Source organism: Oncorhynchus mykiss, chromosome 16, assembly GCF_013265735.2.
Source record: "Oncorhynchus mykiss isolate Arlee chromosome 16, USDA_OmykA_1.1, whole genome shotgun sequence".
In the NCBI taxonomy this organism is placed as follows: Eukaryota; Metazoa; Chordata; class Actinopteri; order Salmoniformes; family Salmonidae; genus Oncorhynchus; species Oncorhynchus mykiss.
In genome coordinates, this window is record NC_048580.1 from 37,364,322 (window position 1) to 37,385,069 (window position 20,748).

At 42.9% G+C, this 20,748-nt stretch overlaps 1 protein-coding gene across 5 annotated transcripts in view; it reads left to right on the top strand.

Moving 5' to 3' along the window:
• The window catches only part of LOC110491883 (ubiquitin conjugation factor E4 B), a 99,200-nt gene that overhangs the window by 35,344 nt on the left and 43,108 nt on the right, over positions 1–20,748 (top strand). For all 5 annotated transcript variants that reach the window (XM_036946777.1, XM_036946774.1, XM_036946776.1 and 2 more), the window contains 6 exons: positions 3,069–3,210; positions 5,044–5,144; positions 11,932–12,043; positions 12,308–12,391; positions 14,399–14,455; positions 18,934–19,050. In XM_036946777.1, the coding sequence (XP_036802672.1) occupies positions 3,069–3,210; positions 5,044–5,144; positions 11,932–12,043; positions 12,308–12,391; positions 14,399–14,455; positions 18,934–19,050 (613 nt within the window). The remainder of the gene's footprint in view (positions 1–3,068; positions 3,211–5,043; positions 5,145–11,931; positions 12,044–12,307; positions 12,392–14,398; positions 14,456–18,933; positions 19,051–20,748) is intronic.

Below are 20,748 nucleotides of genomic sequence, written 5' to 3' on the forward strand. Positions count from 1 at the left end.
AAAAAATACAGTTTTATATCTTTATGTTTGAAGCCTGAAATGTGGCAAAAGGTCGCAAAGTTCAAGGGGGCCGAATACTTTCGCAAGGCACTGTATGTTGATGGACATGGAATTAGGTCAGCACTAGGGGAGTAGTCTGGTGTTCTATTCCACAGTGAATCACAATCAGGGTTCAGCTGAAGTCCGTGAGACGGTGTGCTAGTCATATCACTTCCTTCCTATGTCCTTTCCTCAGTGCTACCCTCTTCCTTCCCAACCTTCTTCCTTCCCAACCTTACCCTCTCTCTTATATATGACCTGTGTGTCTCAACTGTCCATCAAATCCCATCCCTCTCCTTTCTGTTCTTCGCCCTCTCTGACATGTCTCAGGACGGCAGCGACGAAGAGGATGAGCAGGAGGAGGATTTTGTTTCAGTTTGGGTCCAGGTATACACCGCTGCACGGCCTGTGTGTTCAGTAGACTCACCGGCAGGTAGGCCTGTACCCTAACTGCCCTAAACTCTCTCCTGGCCCTTTTACACTAAGTCTGAATTTGTCCTGGTAGGTAACCTAAACTGGGACATGATTAAACCACCTGACCGAGTCCTAAAGCAATGGGACTCCCTAAATCTTTCTCAGATTATTACCAATCCCACAAGGTATGACTCCAAGCACCCAGAAAAGGCTACTGTCCTCAACGTTATCCTCACAAATAATCCTGATAGGTATCAGTCTGGTGTTTTCTGTAATGACCTTAGTGATCACTGTTTTACAGCGTGTGTTCGTAATGGCTGCTCAGTGAAACGACCTGTCCTGATTTGTCATAGACGCTTGCTAAACAACTTTAATGAGCAAGCCTTCCTTCATGAACTGGCCTCTGTAAAATGGTATAGAATCAGCTTGATCCCTTCCGTCGAAGACGCTTGGACCTTCTTTTTTTCAGTGGTATTGTTAACACGCCCCCATAAAGAAAATTAGAATTAAAAACAAGTTCAGCCCCTGGTTCGGCCGTGATCTTGCAGAGTTACTCCACCTCAGGAATTGCATTTTGCGACATGCTCGGCACACACATACTCAGGCTTACTGGCTCTCGTTCAGGCTAATGAGAAATAAGTGCACTCCAAGTTAGTTACTTTAAGGAGTAAGTCAGGATTCCTGTTTGACTCAGCCATGCCTCCTTGCCCCTCCCAACATTTCCTCATCTCCCACCCCTTCTAATGCAACTAGCCCCAATGCTTCTCCCTCTTTCCCCCTGCCCCGCTACAAAGTTTCTCCCTGCAGGCGGTCACTGAGTCCAAGGTGCTGAAGGAGCTCCTGAAACTTGACCCTGGGTCAGATGGTTTAGACCCTTCTTTAAGGTTGCTGCCCATATCATCGCCTATCACCAAACCTTTAACCTCTCTCTCCTTTCTGGAGAGGTTTTACATTGTTTTTTTAATCCCAGCTCCCTTCCCCACAGGAGGCCTTTTGCCTTTTTGGTAGACCGTCATTGTAAATAAGAATTTGTTGTTAACGGACTTGCCTAGATAAGTAAATAAAATATTTAAACGGCATGCTTCAGCAGTGTGACAAGCCTAGCCGCTAACCACTGCGTCTCAAATGGCACCCAATTCCCTACTTAGTGCACTAATTTTGACCAGAACCCAAGGTCCCTGGCAAAATGTAGTACACTATATAGGTATTAGATGCCCTTTGGGACGTAACCAGCGTTAAACCACTGCAGGCCAGCTGCCGCAGGAACAGGTTGAGAAATGTCGAGACTGTAAACACTTGCAGATTTGACGGGCCTCGGCTGTATTTGAAGCTCAACCTTAGAACTAGTTTATTTCAGAACAGATTGAGGCAGGGTGCTCAGCTTTGTTGTCTGAATTGCAGTTAAGTAAACAACAAAAAAGATTGACTAGGCTAGCACTGCAGTTAGTAGCCTGATATCAGGTACTCAAGCACTAGGATCCTGAAGGCCTTGGAAATAATCAGCACGAGTTTGGCCCAGGATTGTAATTTCCCAGTGAATTAGCCCTGTCATGTACTGTAGCTCAGATGACCAATTTCTGTAGCTCTCGGATCAAATTTGTGATTTGTGGAAAGGATCCAAAGTTTAGACCTGTCTGTCAAGACCAGGCAAATAAGCCTTGAAGTGCATGTCCAAGACACCGTTTAATCTTTCTGCAAACAATATTCAGATCAAAGACGACAACGGGTTTGATCTTGTCTTCTAATGGTGTCTGTCTGCTGCAAATGCTGCTTGCTGCAGCCCGGATAAACAATCTGCTGGATTGAAAGTGAAAGTTCTCAACCAATATCACAAGACAATCAGTTCTCTGTTCTGTGCATTCAAGTCTCTGCTAGAAATCTGTCAAGCACCCTTTGGCTGAATAATTATCCCCAATATCCCTGCAGTCACTAAAAAGTTAGATTTCTGCGGTATTGGCAGAACATTTGTTGCAATACGTGTGCAACGCAGCCCTGGTATCTCCTAGCGATAGCTTGTCACAACCTGTATAAATGATTTATTTTATTTTAATGTCTGCAACTGTAGATAACATGACTAACTGTATAGCCAGAGGTTTGTGTTGGTGTGAAGATGCTCACAGGTTACCCACCAGTGTGTCTTCTGAAACCGACCACTAGCAATGCATTAGCATAGACACCTGTGAACCCTTGTGGTCAATGGATATCTCTGTAGAATCCATGACGTGTATTGTGTTCATTAGGCACCAAATGGAAGGAAATGAACTGAAAATGGACTGAAACATACCCGGAGGGAGCAAGCGACACATGGAGTTGAACCAAAATAAATGCAAAAGGTTTTCCGTTGCGTGCCCTATTAAACACAACATTTTGTGAAATCGAAGAGTTAAGTTAGTTAGATTTCAAACTCAAGAATTGTGGATTAAAAATGCTGAAACACTACGCTGCAGTACTGTAGCTAACGTTGGACATTTCTTTCAGGAGAACCTGAAAGGTCGCTTATTTACCACATTTGTCCACGCGACTTGTTTCTTATGGTGCCCTGGTTCTGCGCCTGTCGTACTGTTAAATGTAATGACTTTGTCTCCCTCTGTTTTACTCTCCATCTGTCTGTGTAGTCTGGGTGTGTCTGCAGAGGGAATTGACTCGCAATCCTGCAGCGACTGCTTCTCCATCGAGGCGTGCATGGAGACTGAGATGCTCAACTACCTCATTGAGCGCTTCGACAGTGTCGGCATGGAGGAAAGTAAGGCGCCCAAGGTAAACTGGAAACACCCCAAACATAGGGGTCAACCCTAAGGTGGGGAGCCACATATCTTCTCATTTGGAAGTAGGGTTGGGAAATGCCGGGGACCTCACGATACGATCACCGTACTTCGGTGTCGATATTTATTGCTATTCGATACTGCCATTTTATTTCGATGATGTTCCAAACATTATTGCTCACTATTTGTCTGCGGCAGAGAGAAAGGTGACCGCAAGAGAAAATTTGTTTCGATCAGTCATGGAAATAGAAGTACTGACAACATGTTGGTTCACAGTTTAAAAATAAGATGTAGAACAACCTATGGGATGAAAAATAGCGGCGTTTTGCAGCAGGTACAGCCCACTAGTGCTAGCTAACGCTACTTAGCACAACATTTTTTTGTTGTGTTTTACCAATCAATACATGGAGTCAAAGTAACATCGGCCAAAATATAATATAGGTTTCTATAGATTTTTTCCCCCATCACTATTTGAAGCATTTGGAAACACCATTTTAAGTGTCCCCAAACAATACTTACTTTTCAGCCATGCGTGGTGTGCTGTAAGACCTCTGGTTGTAGCAGAAATGTCCTGAGATGAGGCAAAGTTAAATTTGCACATCGGAACGCTCTTTTCTGAATAAAATGTGTGTTATTTAAAAGAGAGATGGACAAAACACATGTAGATAAACCCCTCGCAACACAAATTCAGGTAATAACCAATGGAGTTCAGAGCCTGACCACAATTAGGGCTGTGGCGGTCATTACATTTTGTCAGACGGTGATTGTTAAGCTAATAACTGCCGGTCCCACGGTAATTTACCTTTTTTAATTGACATAAACACATTTAGCATCTCCTGGCTTCCACCACAGCCTACAAGCCACTTTTGGAACATCTACATGTAAAAAAGTATAATAAATAGATTTAATATAGCCTACACCATCACAATAAATCCATTATTTATTTTAGATAGGTCTAAAGAAAATAAACAAGTCCTCCTATATGCTTAATTTAGTTATTTATGCAACTTTAGTTGTGATAAATGTTGGGGTATAGGTTTTGATTTTTAATACATTCTATAAACAATTGCATAGCCTATAGAAATGTTGTGCAACGCGAGCTCATGGGCTCTCATGAAGTGTTTGATTTAGATTTTCTAAAACATTTGCATTGATGTCAGAGTTATTAGAGAAACAATAGAGTGCTGAGTACCAGGCAGGTTGGTAGGCTACTAATGACCAGCAGCAGCATCCGAGCACAGTTTTGGAGAAGGCTAGTGTTGGAATCGGCTAAACTTTGAACATTGAGATATTAAATAAAGGATAGAGCCTTGAATAGGAAGAGTGAAAGAGACTGGGTTGTGTGTCAGAAGTTAATGGTTCTCTGTGGGAAGACGGATAGCTTTGGAATGTGTTGGGTGGAAGGGAGTAGAGCAACGGTTGAGATAGGGGCGACAGATGGACGTCTGTGGACTGGGGGAAGAAGGTTTTGCGGTCTGAATACAGCTGTGTTGACCTTTTGGGAAGAATTAAACTTGGTTAAGCTTCTCTAGTGTCCGTGAGTTATTTACTCTGAAAAATAAGAACCTAACACTAGTTACCATGACTAAACGGTCAGATGGAATTCGACTGTGGTTGTGACTTGTGACCAGCGGTGTGGTGGTAATGTGGTCACCGTAACAGCTCTAACCACAATACCGCTCACGATGAGAGAACGCGCCACTCCTCTGTGACCAAATTATGATTCTGCAGAAGAATGTGGAGACAGGGTCACCTTGACCTGAGCAGCCCTGATGGTGTCAAAACACTTCTCTTTTGATACTTCTCTTTCCTCCTCTTGTCTTCTCAGATTTGCAGCCACCCCAGTGTCAGTCAGCTCCTCAGCAACATACGCTCACAGTGCATTTCCCACGCCGCTCTTGTCCTTCAGGGTGCCCTCACGCAGCCCAGGTCAGTCTGACACCTTCCTGTCACATGTGACCTCTTCCGATACTGCAGTCATAATAGTCATTTCTATTATTCTGTTCATCAGTGTTTCCCCTGCCATTGAATAGGAGTGTCTAGGTCTGTTGCCTGTTAGTTTCAAATTACCCATTTATTTCAAATAGTATTTTTTTTTACAACCCAACTATCTACTCGTAGACACATGAAAGAAAACCGCAATTAACTTGTCAATTGAAAGTTGTGATGCCAGATGGCCTGGTGTTGCTTTCGCCTGGGAATTAAACAATGGAAAGACATGTTTTGAAATTTGTGATGCCAGATAGCCTGGTGTTGCTTTCGCCTGGGAATTGAACTATGGAAAAGACATGTTTTGAAAGTTGTGATGCCTGGTGTTGCTTTCGCCTGGGAATTAAACAATGGAAAGACATGTTTTGAAATTTGTGATGCCAGATAGCCTGGTGTTGCTTTCGCCTGGGAATTAAACTATGGAAAAGACATGTTTTGAAAGTTGTGATGCCAGATGGCCTGGATGTTGCTTTCGCCTGGGAATTAAACTATGGAAAAGACATGTTTTGTTCTTTTTGTCTGCTATTTCAGCCCCCATAGCAGGAGCTACTGCACCATAGCAACTCATTTATTTATCATTGGGTTCACATATCCACATTATTTTGCCATGTCTTTTACACCTTTGCTCCCACACTCTACAGTTTTCTCACCATTCTCAGAGCACGTTAGTTAGCATGCATGCTACCACTTGTTAAAGGGCAGAATACAAGTATATGATGCAAGAATTTGGTCAAACATAAGTTTGTTCCTCCAAATAGAATTGGCCAGGAGACTCGTTCCAGGTATGTTGTGTGTCTACGTTATATCCTACGCAATACGCATTGCAAGAATGAAAATTAGATACGCAAAATGGCCATCTTGCATAGTTGCAAGCGTGTGTAGCCTCAGTTTAGTAACTCGACGCAGTCAATCAGTACAATTATTTAGTAAGCCCTTTTTACATCAGCAGATGTCATAAAGTGCTTATACAGAAACCCAGCCTAAAACCCCAAACAGCAAGCAATGCAGATGTAGAAGCACAGTGGCTAGGAAAAACTCCCTAGAAAGGAGCAAACCTAGGAAGAAACTTAGAGCAGTCAGGGTCAGGAGTGGCCAGTCTTCTTCTGGTTGTCAGTGAAGATTGTTCTTCAAGATGTTGAAACATTCATAGATGACCAGCAGGGTGAAATAATCATAGTGGTTGTAGAGGTTGCAACAAGTCAGCACCTCAGGAGTAAATGTCAGTTGGCTTTTCATAGCCGAGCATTTAGACAGAGTATTTGTATCTATTAGGGATCCAACACATATACTGCCTGCATCAGTTACCTGATGTGTAATAGAGTTCCATGTAGTTATGACTCTATGTAGTATTGTGCGCCTCCCATTGTCTGTTCTGGACTTGGGGACTGTGAAGAGACCTCTGGTGGCATATGCATGGGTGTCTGAGCAGTTTTTTGCTAGCAGTTTAAACACACACCTCGGTGCATTCATCTTGTCAGCAGTTCTTACAAAAGCAAGTAGTGATGAAGTCAATTTCTCCTCCACTTTGAGCCATGAGAGATTTACCTGCTTATCATTAATGTTAGCTCCCCATGTACATTTAGGGGCCAGCCGTGCTGCCCTGTTCTGAGCCAATTGTAATTTTCCTAAATCCCCCTTTTTGGCCCTTGACCACACGTCTCAACGGTAGTCCAGGTGCGACAAAACTAGGGCCTGTAGGACCAGCCTTGTTGATCGTGTTAAGGCAGATGAGCACCTTATTATGGACAGACTTATCCCCATCTTAGCTACTGTTGTATCAATATGTACAATGCTTTTAGTTTTTTAAATATTTAGGGCTAACTTATTCCTTGACACCCATTCTCAATCTAGTTCAAGTTATTTTAGTAGCTGATGTGGAGTCGTCCGCATGCATAGACACACTGACTTTACTCAAAGCCAGTAGCGTGTCGTTAGTAAAGATTGAAAAAAGTAATGGGCCAAGACAGCTTCCCTGGTGAATTACTGATTCTACTTGGATTATATTGAAGAGCACCCTATGTGTTATGTTATACAGGTAACTCTTTATCCACAATATAGCAGGGGGTGTAAAGCCATAACACACACATTTTTCCAGCAGCAGACAATGATCGATAATGTCAAAAACCACACTGAAGTCTAACATATCAGCCCGACAATCTTTTTATCATTAATTCCTCTCAGCCAATCATCAGTCATTTGTGTAAGTGTTGTGCTTGTTGAATATCCTTCCCTGTAAGTGTGCTGAAAGTCTGTCAATTTGTTGACTGTAAAATAGCATTGTATCTGGTAAAAAAAAAAAAAAATCAAAAGTTTAATAAGGGTTGGTAAAAGGCTGATTGGTTGGCGTTATGAGCCAGTAAAGTGCGCTTTACTATTCTTAGGTAGCGGAATGACTTTTGTTCCCTCCAGGCCTGAGGGCACACACTTTCTAGAAGACTTAAATTGAAGATATGGCAACATAGGATGGGCAATATCGTCCATTATTATCCTCAGTAATTTTCCATCCAAGTTGTCAGACACCGGTGGCTTGTCATAGTTGATAGACAACAATACTTTTTTAACGTCTTCTAAACTCATTTGAAGGAATTCAAATGTACAATGCTTGTCTTTCATAATTTGGTCAGATATACAGTACCAGTCAAAAGTTTGGACACACTTACTCATTCAAGGGGTTTATTTTTTACTATTTTCTACATTGTAGAATAGTAGTGAAGACATCAAAACTATGAAATAACACATAGGGAATCATGTAGTAACAAAGTTTTAAGCAAAATGTATTTTAATTTGAGATTCTTCAAAGTAGTCACTTTGACTTGATGACAGCTTTGCACACTCTGGGCATTCTCTCAACCAGATTCATGAGTCACCTGGAATGCATTTCAGTTAACAGCTGTGCCTTGTTAAAAGTTAATTTGTGGAATTTCTTTCCTTCTTAATGTGTTTGAGCCAATCAGTTGTGTTGTGACAAAGTAGGGGATGGTATACAGAAGATAGCCCTATTTGGTAAAAGACCAAGTCCATATTATGGCAAGAACAGCTCAAATAAGCAAAGAGAAACAACAGTCCGTCATTACTTTAAGACAAGAAGGTCAGTCAATCCGGAAAATGTCAAGAACTTTGAAAGTCTCTTAAAGTGCAGTTGCAAAAACCATCAAGCGCTTTGAAGCTGGCTCTCATGAGGACCGCCACAGGAAAGGAAGACCCAGAGTTACCTCTGCTGCAGAGGATCAGTTCAGTAGAGTTAACTGCACCTCAGATTGCAGCCCAAATAAATGCTTCACAGAGTGAATAACAGACACATCTCAACATCAACTGTTCAGAGGAGACTGCATGAATCAGGCCTTCTTGGTCGGGTTGCTGCAAAGAAACCACTACCAAAGGACACAAATAATAAGAAGAGAATTGCTTGGGCCAAGAAACACGATCAATGGATATTAGACTGGTGGAAATCTGTCCTTTGGTCTGATACCACCGCCGTGCCGTGTCTTTGTGAGACGCAGAGTAAGTGAACGGATGATCTCCGCATGTGTCGTTCCCACCGTGAAGCATGGAGGAGGAGGTGTAATTGTGTGGGGGTGCTTTGCTGGTGACAGTGATTTATTTAAAATTCAGGCATGCTTAACAAGCATGGATACAACAGCATTCTGCAGCAATACGCCATCCCATCTAGTTTGCGCTTAGTCCCACTCTCATTTGTTTTTCAACAGGACGATGACCCAACACACCTCCAGGCTGTGTAAGGGCTATTTGACCAAGAAGGAGAGTGATGGAGTGCTGCATCAGATTACCTGGCCTCCACAATCACCCGACCTCAACACAATTGAGATGGTTTGGGATAAGTTGGACCGCAGAGTGAAAGAAAAGCGGCGAAAAAGTGCTCCCTATGTGTGGGAACTCCTTCAAGACTTTTGGAAAAGCATTCCAGGTAAAGCTGGTTTAGAGAATGCCAAGTGTACGCAAAGCTGTCAAGGCGAAGGGTGGCTACTTTGAAGAATCCAAAATATATTTTGGGGTTTTTGGGTTACCACATGATTACTTATTTGTTATTTCATAGTTGTGATGTCTTCACTATTATTTTACAGTGTAGAAAATAATACAAATAAAGAAAAACCCTTGAATGAGTAGGTGTGTCCAAACTTTTGACTGGTACTGTACTTGGATGTGTAGTGTCTGCATTTGTTGCTGGCATGTCATGCCCAAGTTTGCTAATCATGCCAATTAAAAAATCATCAAAGTAGTTGGCAATATCAGTGGGTTTTGTAACGAATGAGCCATCTGATTCAATGAATGTTGGAGCTGAGTTAGCCTTTTTGCCCAAAATTTCATTGAAGGTGCTCGAAAGCTTTTTACTATCATCCTTTATATAATTTATCTTTGGTTCATAGTATAGCAGAATCAGGTCAGGGTTCCATAGCTGCAGGCAGAACAGCGGAAACTGGATCAGCAGCCCAACCAGGTAGACTGGGGACAAAGCCAAGCAGGAGTGGCCAGGTAGTTCTGAGGTGTGGTCCTAGGCCTCAGATCCTCCGGGAAGGAAGAGCGAAAGATTGGAGAAATCGAGGTAGTATCCTTAAGATCACACAGGAGAAATATGACTGATTGACCGTAGCCCCTCAGCACATACACTACATGACCAAAAGTATGCAGTCACCTGCTTGTTGAAAATCTCATTCTAAAATCATGTATTGATATAGATTTGGTCTTCCCTTTGCTGCTATAACAACCTCCATTCTTCTGGGAAGGCTTTCCACTAGATGTTGGAACATTGCTATGGGGACTTGCTTCCATTCAGCCACAAGCATTAGTGAGGTTGGGCACTGATGTTGGACAATTTGGCCTGGCTCGCAGTCGGCATTTCAATTCATCCCAAATGTGTTTGATTGGGTTGAGGTCAGGGATCTGTGCAGGCCAGTCAAGTTCTTCCACACCGATCTTGACAAACCATTTCTGTATGGACCTTGCTTTGTGCACAGGGGCATTGTCATACTGAAACAGGAAAGAGTCTTCACCAAACTGTTGTAAGCACAGAATCGTCTAGAATGTCATTGTATGCCATAGCGTTAAAATTTCACTAGGCCCCTTCACTGGAACTAAGGGGCCTAGCCCGAACCATGTAATATAGCCCCAGACCATTATTCCTCATCCACCAAACTTTACAGTTGGCACTATGTACAGACAATGCGTTTTCACTGCTCCAGAGTCCAATGGCGGCGAGTTTTACACCACTCCAGCCGACGCTTGGCATTGCGCATGGTGATCTTAGCTTTCTGTCGGCTGCTCGGCCAAAGAAACCCATTTCATGAACGTCCCAGCGAACATTTATTGTGCTGATGTTGCTTCCAGAAGCAGTTTGGAACTCCGTAGTGAGTGTTGCAACCAAGGACAGACTATTTTTAAGCTCTACGCGTTGTTGCTCAATTTCATTCAAGTCAGCAACAGGTGTGGCTGAAATAGCCAAATCCACTAATTTGAAGGGGAGTCCACATACTTTTGTATATATTGTGTAGACTATTGCAGCATAAGGACTGAGACGGGGTTGGGGGACACCGTGGTCCCGTCTGACAATTCCCCTGGACAGGACAAACCAGGCAGAATATAACCCCACCCACTTTGCCAAAGAACAGCCTCGCACCACCAGAGGGATATCAACAGACAAACTAATACTACCCTGAGATAAGGCAGCGTACAGCCCTCGATGCTCGCCCCCACCACGCGAGCCCGAGGGGGCGCGAGACCGAACAGGAAGATAATGTCAGTGACAACCCACTCAAGTCGTGATGCACTCCTTCTAGGGACGACATGGGAGAGCACTAGCAAACCAGTTACTCAGCCCACGTAATGGGGTCAGAGGCAGAGAATCCCAGTGGAGAGCGGGAGGAGCCGGCCAGGCAAAGACTGCAAGGGTGGTTCGTCACGCCAATGTCTTGCCATTCACATTAGCACCTTTTGGCCAGACTGCTCAATCACTGGACCTACTGAAAAGATGAGTCTTCAGTAAAGACTTGTCGGTTGAGACCGAGTCTGCATCTCTCTCAAGGATTGGTAGACCATTCCATAAAAATGGCGATCTGTAGGAGAAAGCCCAGCCTCCAGCTGTTTGCTTAGAAATTCTAGGGACAATGAGGCCTGTGTCTTGTGACTGCAGCATACATGTAGGTATGTACGGCAGGACCAAATCGGAGAGATGGGTAAGAGCTTGTCAGTGTAATGATTTGTACCTTAATCAGCCCTAGCCTTAACATCAAGCCAGTGTCGAGTGGCTAGCCCTGGAGTAATATGATAGATGTATTATCATTTTGGGGTTCTAGTCAAGATTCTGGCAGATTATTTAGCACTAGCGGAAGTTTATTTAGTGCTGGAGAGTAGAGCATTGCAGTGGTTTAATCTTGAAGTGACAAAAGCATGGATTAGTTTCTGACAAAGTTTTAGATTTTTGCAGTGTTATGAAGATGGAAAAAGCTGCTCTTGAAATATTTTTATGTTCGTTATAGTAACGCAACGCTTTTAGTAACTCGGCGCTAACATACGTGCAGTATAAAATAGGCTTTTGTTAGAATGCCTGTTCTGCCAATTGTTAAATGGTAGAAAACAAGAATACAATGCACATTTTCTCACTCAAAATACGCTCCTAATTTGGCCTCAAAATAGTATTTGGCCAGGTGACATGGTTCAGGTATGTTGTGTGTCTGAGTAAAAGCGTTCCTCCTCCCCTTGCCCCTCCACTCAGGAGCCCCCTGCAGCAGTCCCTGCTGGTGCCCTACATGCTGTGCCGAAACCTGCCGTATGGCTTTATCCAGGAGCTGGCCCGCATGACCCACCAGGAGGAGGTCTTCAGACAGGTGGGCTCAACCGACAGACCGAATGACACACAGACTATGCTTTTGTTAGTGTGACGTTGTCCAAGCTAGTAGAAGGTAAGACTGAGCATTTAAAGGTCCATTAGAAAACATTTGGTAATTGAGAATTTGGTCAAACACTTGAGAAAAACCATGTGAAATGCAGCAGATTACCAAGTTATCCTGTAGATTTCACCATGTTGATTTTCAGCTATCTTTACTGTGGTGCAATCCTCATTTGCTCACCTGCGCTTCTGTGTCTTTCAGATCTTCGTTCCAATCCTTCAAGGGCTGGGTCTGGCTGTGAAAGAATGTTCCTTCGACAGTGACAACTTTAAATTCCCCCTCATGGTAAGGTGGCAGCGGTGAAGTACTGCAGCCTGTGAGAGAGCCTGTCTATTTAACTGATAGGGGGGGAGTTTGAGATGTGCCAAATGGATTATGTTCCCGGTAAACCCTGAGTGAACCTTTTAGGCTCCCACTATATATATATATATATATATATATATATACACACACACACACACACACACACACACACACACACACACACACACACACACACGCCCCTTTACTTTCAGTGCAGCAAACTCTCTCCAGAAGTTCAGTGAGGATCTCTGAATGATCCAATGTTGACCTAAATGACTAATGATGATAAATACAATCCACCTGTGTGTAATCAAGTCTCCGTATAAATGCACCTGCACTGTGATAGTCTCAGAGGTCCGTTAAAAGCGCAGAGAGCATCATGAAGAACAAGGAACACACCAGGCATGTCCGAGATACTGTTGTGAAGAAGTTTAAAGCCGGATTTGGATACAAAAAGATTTCCCAAGCTTTAAACATCCCAAGGAGCACTGTGCAAGCGATAATATTGAAATGGAAGGAGTATCAGACCACTGCAAATCTACCAAGACCTGGCCGTCCCTCTAAACTTTCAGCTCATACAAGGAGAAGACTGATCAGCGATGCAGCCAAGAGGCCCATGATCACTCTGGATGAACTGCAGAGATCTACAGCTGAGGTGGGAGACTCTGTCCATAGGACAACAATCAGTCGTATATTGCACAAATCTGGCCTTTATGGAAGAGTGGCAAGAAGAAAGCCATTTCTTAAAGATATCCATAAAAAGTGTTGTTTAAAGTTTGCCACAAGCCACCTGGGTGACACACCAAACATGTGGAAGAAGGTGCTCTGGTCAGATGAATCCAAAATTGAACTTTTTGGCAACAATGCAAAACGTTATGTTTGGCGTAAAAGCAACACAGCTCATCACCCTGAACACACACCATCCCCACTGTCAAACATGGTGGTGGCAGCATCATGGTTTGGGCCTGTTTTTCTTCAGCAGGGACAGGGAAGATGGTTAAAATTGATGGGAAGATGGATGGAGCCAAATACAGGACCATTCTGGAAGAAAACCTGATGGAGTCTGCAAAAGACCTGAGACTGGGACGAAGATTTGTCTTCCAACAAGACAATGATCCAAAACATAAAGCAAAATCTACAATGGAATGGTTCAAAAATAAACATATCCAGGTGTTAGAATGGCCAAGTCAAAGTCCAGACCTGAATCCAATCGAGAATCTGTGGAAAGAACTGAAAACTGCTGTTCACAAATGCTCTTCATCCAACCTCACTGAGCTCGAGCTGTTTTGCAAGGAGGAATGGGAAAAAAATTCAGTCTCTCGATGTGCAAAACTGATAGAGACATACCCCAAGCGACTTACAGCTGTAATCGCAGCAAAAGGTGGCGCTACAAAGTATTAACTTAAGGGGGCTGAATAATTTTGCACGCCCAATTTTTCAGTTTTTGATTTGTTAAAAAAGTTTGAAATATCCAATAAATGTCGTTCCACTTCATGATTGTGTCCCACTTGTTGTTGATTCTTCACAAAAAAATACAGTTTTATATCTTTATGTTTGAAGCCTGAAATGTGGCAAAAGGTCGCAAAGTTCAAGGGGGCCGAATACTTTCGCAAGGCACTGTATATGAATGAATATATATATATAATATATTCATTCATTCATTCATTCATTCATTCAAGAATGGGAATTTTCCCATTGAAGGCAATGGTTATTTTATTGGTGGACCGGTTGCTATATTGAGTGTGCACGTTTGTTCCATTCAAATTGCCGTGGTCTAAGGGGCTAGTAATTCTATTTATATGGCTCCCCGTACTCTTTACACACATCTGTCATAACATGACATCGGGCGTTTTTTTTTTTTTTTACGGAAACTTATTTGAAAATCACATTTGAATATGGTCATTTTAACAGTCAATGGCCAATGTTATGAGGTTATTTTGGATGGGTCTTTATTTAACGTTCACTTACGACGTGTTTTGTTTTCTACAGGCTTTAGCTGAGCTCTGTGAGATAAAGTTTGGGAAGACTCACCCCATGTGCAATTTGGTGAGTATGTTCTGAGAGACGGAGCCATCTTTCTTATCTCTTCATCTATTACATAATTTGTAGGGGTTTAAAGGTACTTTTTTCGTACCAAACCATTTGGTACAGGGACCTCGGTTCGGTCCACACTGAACATGAATTAATACATTAAAAAGTGAAACACTCGGCCTGTAGGCTATGCCTTCGCTCCTTCTCGAGTAAATCTGATCTGAAAAAAAACAAACATTTGAGGCTATTCTGTTAAATCAACTAGAGCCTATGCTCACGTTGTTTCAAAAGTAAAATCTTAATTGTCTCATTTAAAGCTGTCCTTTTGTGAGGTGCAGCCGGGAACTTGTTCTGTACGATGGCGAGTGGTGAGGTAGATAAACCAGGAGAATTATCCATCGTCGTTTAAATCTTCCGTTTGGGAACATTTTGGCTTCCCAGTAGATTACTATGGCGATGGACAGAGAGACCTCAAACATGTTGTCACATTTACGCTGACATCACCCCAGTATTCCTACCAAGACGGAAACGCAAAACAACAACCACACAACTACATCTTCCCCATACATTTAAGCAGCCCTTTACAGCGGATTCTGACCAGGCCAAAGAAATGACAAGAGCGATAGGTATGTTTACAGCTGCGGATATACGCCCACTCTCAGTGGTTGAGAAGAATAGGGGGTTTCAGCACCTCGTGAAAGTGCGTGAGCCACGATGCAAACTTTGCCCTCTCGCACCCATTTCAGCAAACTGGTACTACTCGCTCTATACAATCAAGCAAAATCAAAGTTGCCAATGAATTGGCCAATGCCCCTGTGTTGCGCTTACTACAGATGGATGGACCTCCAGGGCTCCAGAGCTACTTAACAGTGACATCCCATCTCATTACCCCAGAGTGGGAAAGTCAAAGTAGGGTGCTAAAGAATCACCCCCTTTATGAGAGTCACACAAATATGCATATTTTTCTTTGTTAGAAAACATTATAGCACAGGCCAATACAATGTCATAGCCATGTTTACATATTGATTTCACATGGATATTGCACTTTATTTTAGTGTTGAGTAATTGTTTTTTTCATGTAAAAATATCCAAAGTGTTGGTATTCTTGATTGTGCTCTCATCAGGCATTATGACTCATAACCATATGGAAATAGGATTGTCAACACTTTGTATTTTCTTAAATAAACATAAGTTAACTACAGTAACTGTTGACATTTAATTTTCCCGCTGTACCGAAATCGAACCAAGACCCCAAAAGCCACAATACGTACCCGAACCATAGGTTCACGTTACACCCCTTAGAATTAGCTAACGATCTCCTCCATAGCACCTCATAATCCAAGGTGTTGACACTCTTCTTCCCCATGGGAAGACAAAGTATGCATCCCAAATGGAACCCTATTCCCGTTGTAGTGCACTACTTTTCACTAGGTCCCGTAGTGCTGTGGTCAAAAGTTTTGCACCATAAAGGAAATTGGGTGCCCTTTGGGACATAGACAATCCCCTTACGTGTAAATAAGGAATATATGCCTTCAGAAAGTGTTCAGACCCCTTGACTTTTTCCACATTTTTAGGTTACAGCCTTATTCTAAAATGTATTAAAACAACAACAAAAAAATCATAATTAATCTACACACAATACCCCATAATGACAAAGCAGAAATCGTTTTTTTCATTTGTTTTTTTGCTAATTTCATTTTTTTTTTTAAATCAACTGAAATATCACATTTACATAGGTATTTATACCCTTTACCAGTACTTTGTTGAAGCACCTTGGGCAGCAATTACAGCCTCGAGTCTTCTTGGGTATGATGCTACAAGCTTGGCACACCTGTATTTGTGGAGTTTCTCCCATTATTCTCTGCAGATCTTCTCATGCTCTGTAAGGTTGGGTGCGGAGCATTGCTGCACAGCTATTTTCAGGTCTCTCCAGAGATGGTCGATCGCGTTAAACTCCGGGCTCTGGCTGGGCCAATCAAGGACATTCAGAGACGTGTCCCGAAGCCACTCCTGTGTTGTCTTGGCTGTGTGTTTAGGTTCGTTGTCCTGTTGGAAGGTGAACCTTTGCCCCAGTTTGAGGTCCTGAGCTCTCTGAAGCAGGTTTTCATCAAGGATATCTCTGTACTTTGCTCCGTTCATCTTTGCCTCGATCCTGACTAGTCTCCCAGTCCTGGTCGCTGAAAAACATCCCCACAGCATGATGCTGCCACCACCATGCTTCACCGTAGGGATGGTGCCAGGTTTCCTCCAGATGTGATGCTTGGCATTCAGGCCAAATAGTTCAATCTTGGTTTCATCAGACCAGAGAATCTTGTTTCTCACAATCCTGTCTCAGAGCTCTAAGGACAATTCCTTCGACTTCATGGCTTGATTTTTGCTCTGACGTGCACTGTCAACTGTGGGACCTTATATAGACAGGTGTGTGCCTTTTCAAATCATGTCCGATCAATTGAATTTACCACAGGTGGACTCCAATCAAGTTGAAGAAACATCTCAAGGACGATCAATGGAAACAGGATGCACCTGAGCTCAATTTCGAGTCTCACAGAAAATGGTCTGAAAACGTATGTAAATATGCTGGTTTGTTTTGCAAACATTTCTAAAAACGGGTTTTCTCTTTGTCATTATGGGTTAGTTGAGGGATTATAATTTTTAAGGCTTTAACCTAAAAATGTGAAAAGTCAAGGCGTCTGAATACTTTCCGAAGGCACTGTAAGCTTATACGGTTTTTAGCGACACTAGAATCGTGCCATTCAGAGTTTGAAATCAGTGCGAAGCATGATGTAAGGCAATTCCATTTGTAATAGTGCCTTGGTGAGAAATAAGCATGTCCTCATCCTACTTTAAGCTGGATTGCATTACAAAGATCTACAATATGCAGAAAACACAAACATTGTTTCACATTGTGAAGGGGTGTTGGAACAGGTCACATGCAATTTGAATTGTCAGGGTAGTGGTATTGGTTTCTGCCGTTACCAAGCAAGTATGGCTTAGTAATGTAATAGTCACCATGTTAGCTCAGCAAAAATAGAAACGTCCTCTCACTGTTAACTGCATTTATTTTCAGCAAACTTAACGTGTAAATATTTGTATGAACTTAACAAGATTCAACAACTGAGACATAAACTGAACAAGTTCCACAGACGTGACTAATAGAAATGGAATAATGTGCCCCTGAACAAAGGGGGGGGCAAAATCAAAAGTAACAGTCAGTATCTGGTGTGGCCACCAGCTGCATTAAGTACTGCAGTGCATCTCCTCCTCATGGACTGCTCCAGATCTGCCAGTTCTTGCTGTAAGATGTTACCCCACTCTTCCACCAAGGCACTTGCAAGTTCCCGGACATTTCTGGGGGGAATGGCCTCACCCTCTGATCCAACAGGTCCCAGATGTGCTCAATGGGATTGAGATCCGGGCTCTTCGCTGACCATGGCAGAACACTGACATTCCTGTCTTGCAGGAAATCACGTCTAGAACAAGCAGTATGGCTGGTGGCATTGTCATGCAGGAGGGTCATGTCAGGATGAGCCTGCAGGAAGAGTACCACATGAGGGAGGAGGATGTCTTCCCTGTAACGCACAGCGTTGAGATTGCCTGCAATGACAACAAGCTCAGTCCGATGATGCTGTGACACACTGCCCCAGACCATGACGGACCCTCCACCTCCAAATCGATCCCGCTCCAAAGTACAGGCCTCGGTGTAACGCTCATTCCTTCGACGATAAACGCGAATCCAACCATCACCCCTGGTGAGACAAAATCGTAACCCGTCAGTGAAGAGAACTTTTTGCCAGTCCTGTCTGGTCCAGCGACGGTGGTTTTGTGCCCATAGGCGATGTTGTTGCTGGTGATGTCTGGTGTGGACCTGCCTTACAACAGGCCTACAAGCTCTCAGCCTATTGCGGACAGTCTGAGCACTGATGGAGAGGATTGTGCATTCCTGGTGTAAATCGGGCAGTTGCTGCCATCCTGTACCTGTCCTGCAGGTGTGATGTTCAGATGTACTGGTCCTGTGCAGGTGTTGTTACACGTGGTCTGCCACTTCGAGGATAATCAGCTGTCCATCCTGTTTCCCTGTAGCGCTGTCTTAGGCTGTCTTAGGACATTGACATTTATTGCTCTGGCCACATCTGAGGTCGTCATGCCTCCTTGCAACATCCCTAAGGCATGTTCACACAGATGAGCAGGGACCCAGGGCATCTTTCTTTTGGTGTTTTTCAGAGTCAGTAAAATGCCTCTAGTGTCCTACGTTTTCATAACTGTGACCTTAATTGCCTACCATCTGTAAGCTGTTAGTGTCTTAACGACCGTTCCACAGGCGCATGTTCATTAATTATTTATGATTCATTGAACAAGCATGGGAAACACTGTTTACAATGAAGATCTGTGAAGTTATCTGGATTTTTATGAATTATCTTTGAAAGACAGGGTCCTGAAAAAGTGAGTTTCTTTTTTTGCTGAGTTTGTGCCTGTCTCGTGTGTGTCCTGTCCAGATGACATCTCTGCCCCTGTGGTGTCCCAAATCCCTGGGCCCGGGGATGGGCCGAGAGTTTCAGAGACTGTCCTTCCTGGGAGCATTCTTCAGCCTGTCGGTCTTTGCAGAGGATGACGTGAGTAATAGGGGTAAAGTGAAGTTGCCCCCAGATGCTGATCCTGGGTCAGTTTTTTGTGTTTTCTACTCTATCGGTTAACCTGTCTGGGAACGGGAATCCCTCGCCAACAGCCATTGAAATTGCCGGGCGCCAAATTTAAACAACAGAAATCTGATAAATCAAATTTCTCAAACATACAAGTATTAGGCATCATTTTAAAGATATAATTCTCGTTAATCCAGCCACAGTGTCTGATTTCAAAAAGGCTTTACAGCGAAAGCTCAACAAACGATTGTTAGGTCACGACCAAGTCACAGAAAAACACAGCCATTTTTCCAGCCAAAGAGAGGAGTCACAAAAAGCACAAATAGAGATAAATTGAATCACTAAGCTTTGATGATCTTCGTCAGATGACACTCATAGGACTTCATGTTACACAATACATGTATGTTTTGTTCGGTGAAGTTCATATTTATATCCAAAAATCTAATTTTACATTGGCGTGTTATGTTCAGTAGTTCCAAAACATGCAGTGATTTTGCAGAGAGCCACATCAATTTACAGAAATACTCATAATAAACATTGATAATAGATACAACTATTATACATGGAACTTTGAGATTAACTTCTACTTAATGCAACCGCTGTGTCAGATTTCAAAAAAACTTTACTGAAAAAGCATACCATGCAATAATCTGAGGACAGCGTTCAGAGCCCACACCAGCCAAAGAAATATCCGCCATGTTGTGTAGTCAACATTAGTCAGAAATAGCATTATAAATATTCTCTTACTTTTGATCTTCATCAGAATGCACTCACAGACATCCCAGTTCCACAATAAATGTTTGATTTGTTCAATAAAGTTAATCATTTATGTCCAAATACCTCCTTGTTGTTCGCGCGTTTAGTAAACAAAACGAAACTCACGAAGCGCGGGCAAGTCCAGTGGAAAGGTCGGACGAAAAGTTCAGAAAGTTCCGTTACAGTCAGTAGAAACATGTCAAATGAAGTATAGAATCAATCTTTAGGATGTTTTTATGATAAATCTTCAATAATGTTCTAACTGGACAATTCCTTTGTCTGTAGAAAAGCAATGGAACGCGAGCTAACGCTCTCATGACCGCGTGTCACGAGCCCGCGGCTCTCTGCCAGACCTCTGACTCATTCCCCTCTCATTCAGCCCCCCTCCACAGTAGAAGCCTGAAACAACGTTCTAAAGACTGTTGACATCTAGTGGAAGCCTTGGGAAGTGCAACATTACCAATATCAGATTTCCCACTTCCTGGTTGGATTTCTTCTCAGGTTTTCGCCTGCCATATGAGTTCTGTTATACTCACGGACATCATTCAAACAGTTTTAGAAACTTCAGTGTTTTCTATCCAATACTACTAATAATATGCATATATTAGCATCTGGGACTGAGTAGCAGGCAGTTTACTCTGGGCACGCTTTTCATCCAAAAGTGAAAATGCTGCCCCCTATCCCAATGAAGTAAAGGTTAGAATTGTGGGAGAGGAAGCTGATCCTAAATCTGTACATTGAGGGAACTTCACCCTGGAGCTAGATTAATGTGTGATTGTGTGACTCAATGCAATGTGGCCAAAAGAAGAAAAGGAAAGTAGCCCAGCAGCACTGCTTGTCCCTTGGAATTTAGTGAATTTACCAATTTTGCTGATTAACATCTTTCTGGTGGTTCCTGTTGTATTGCATAAGTTT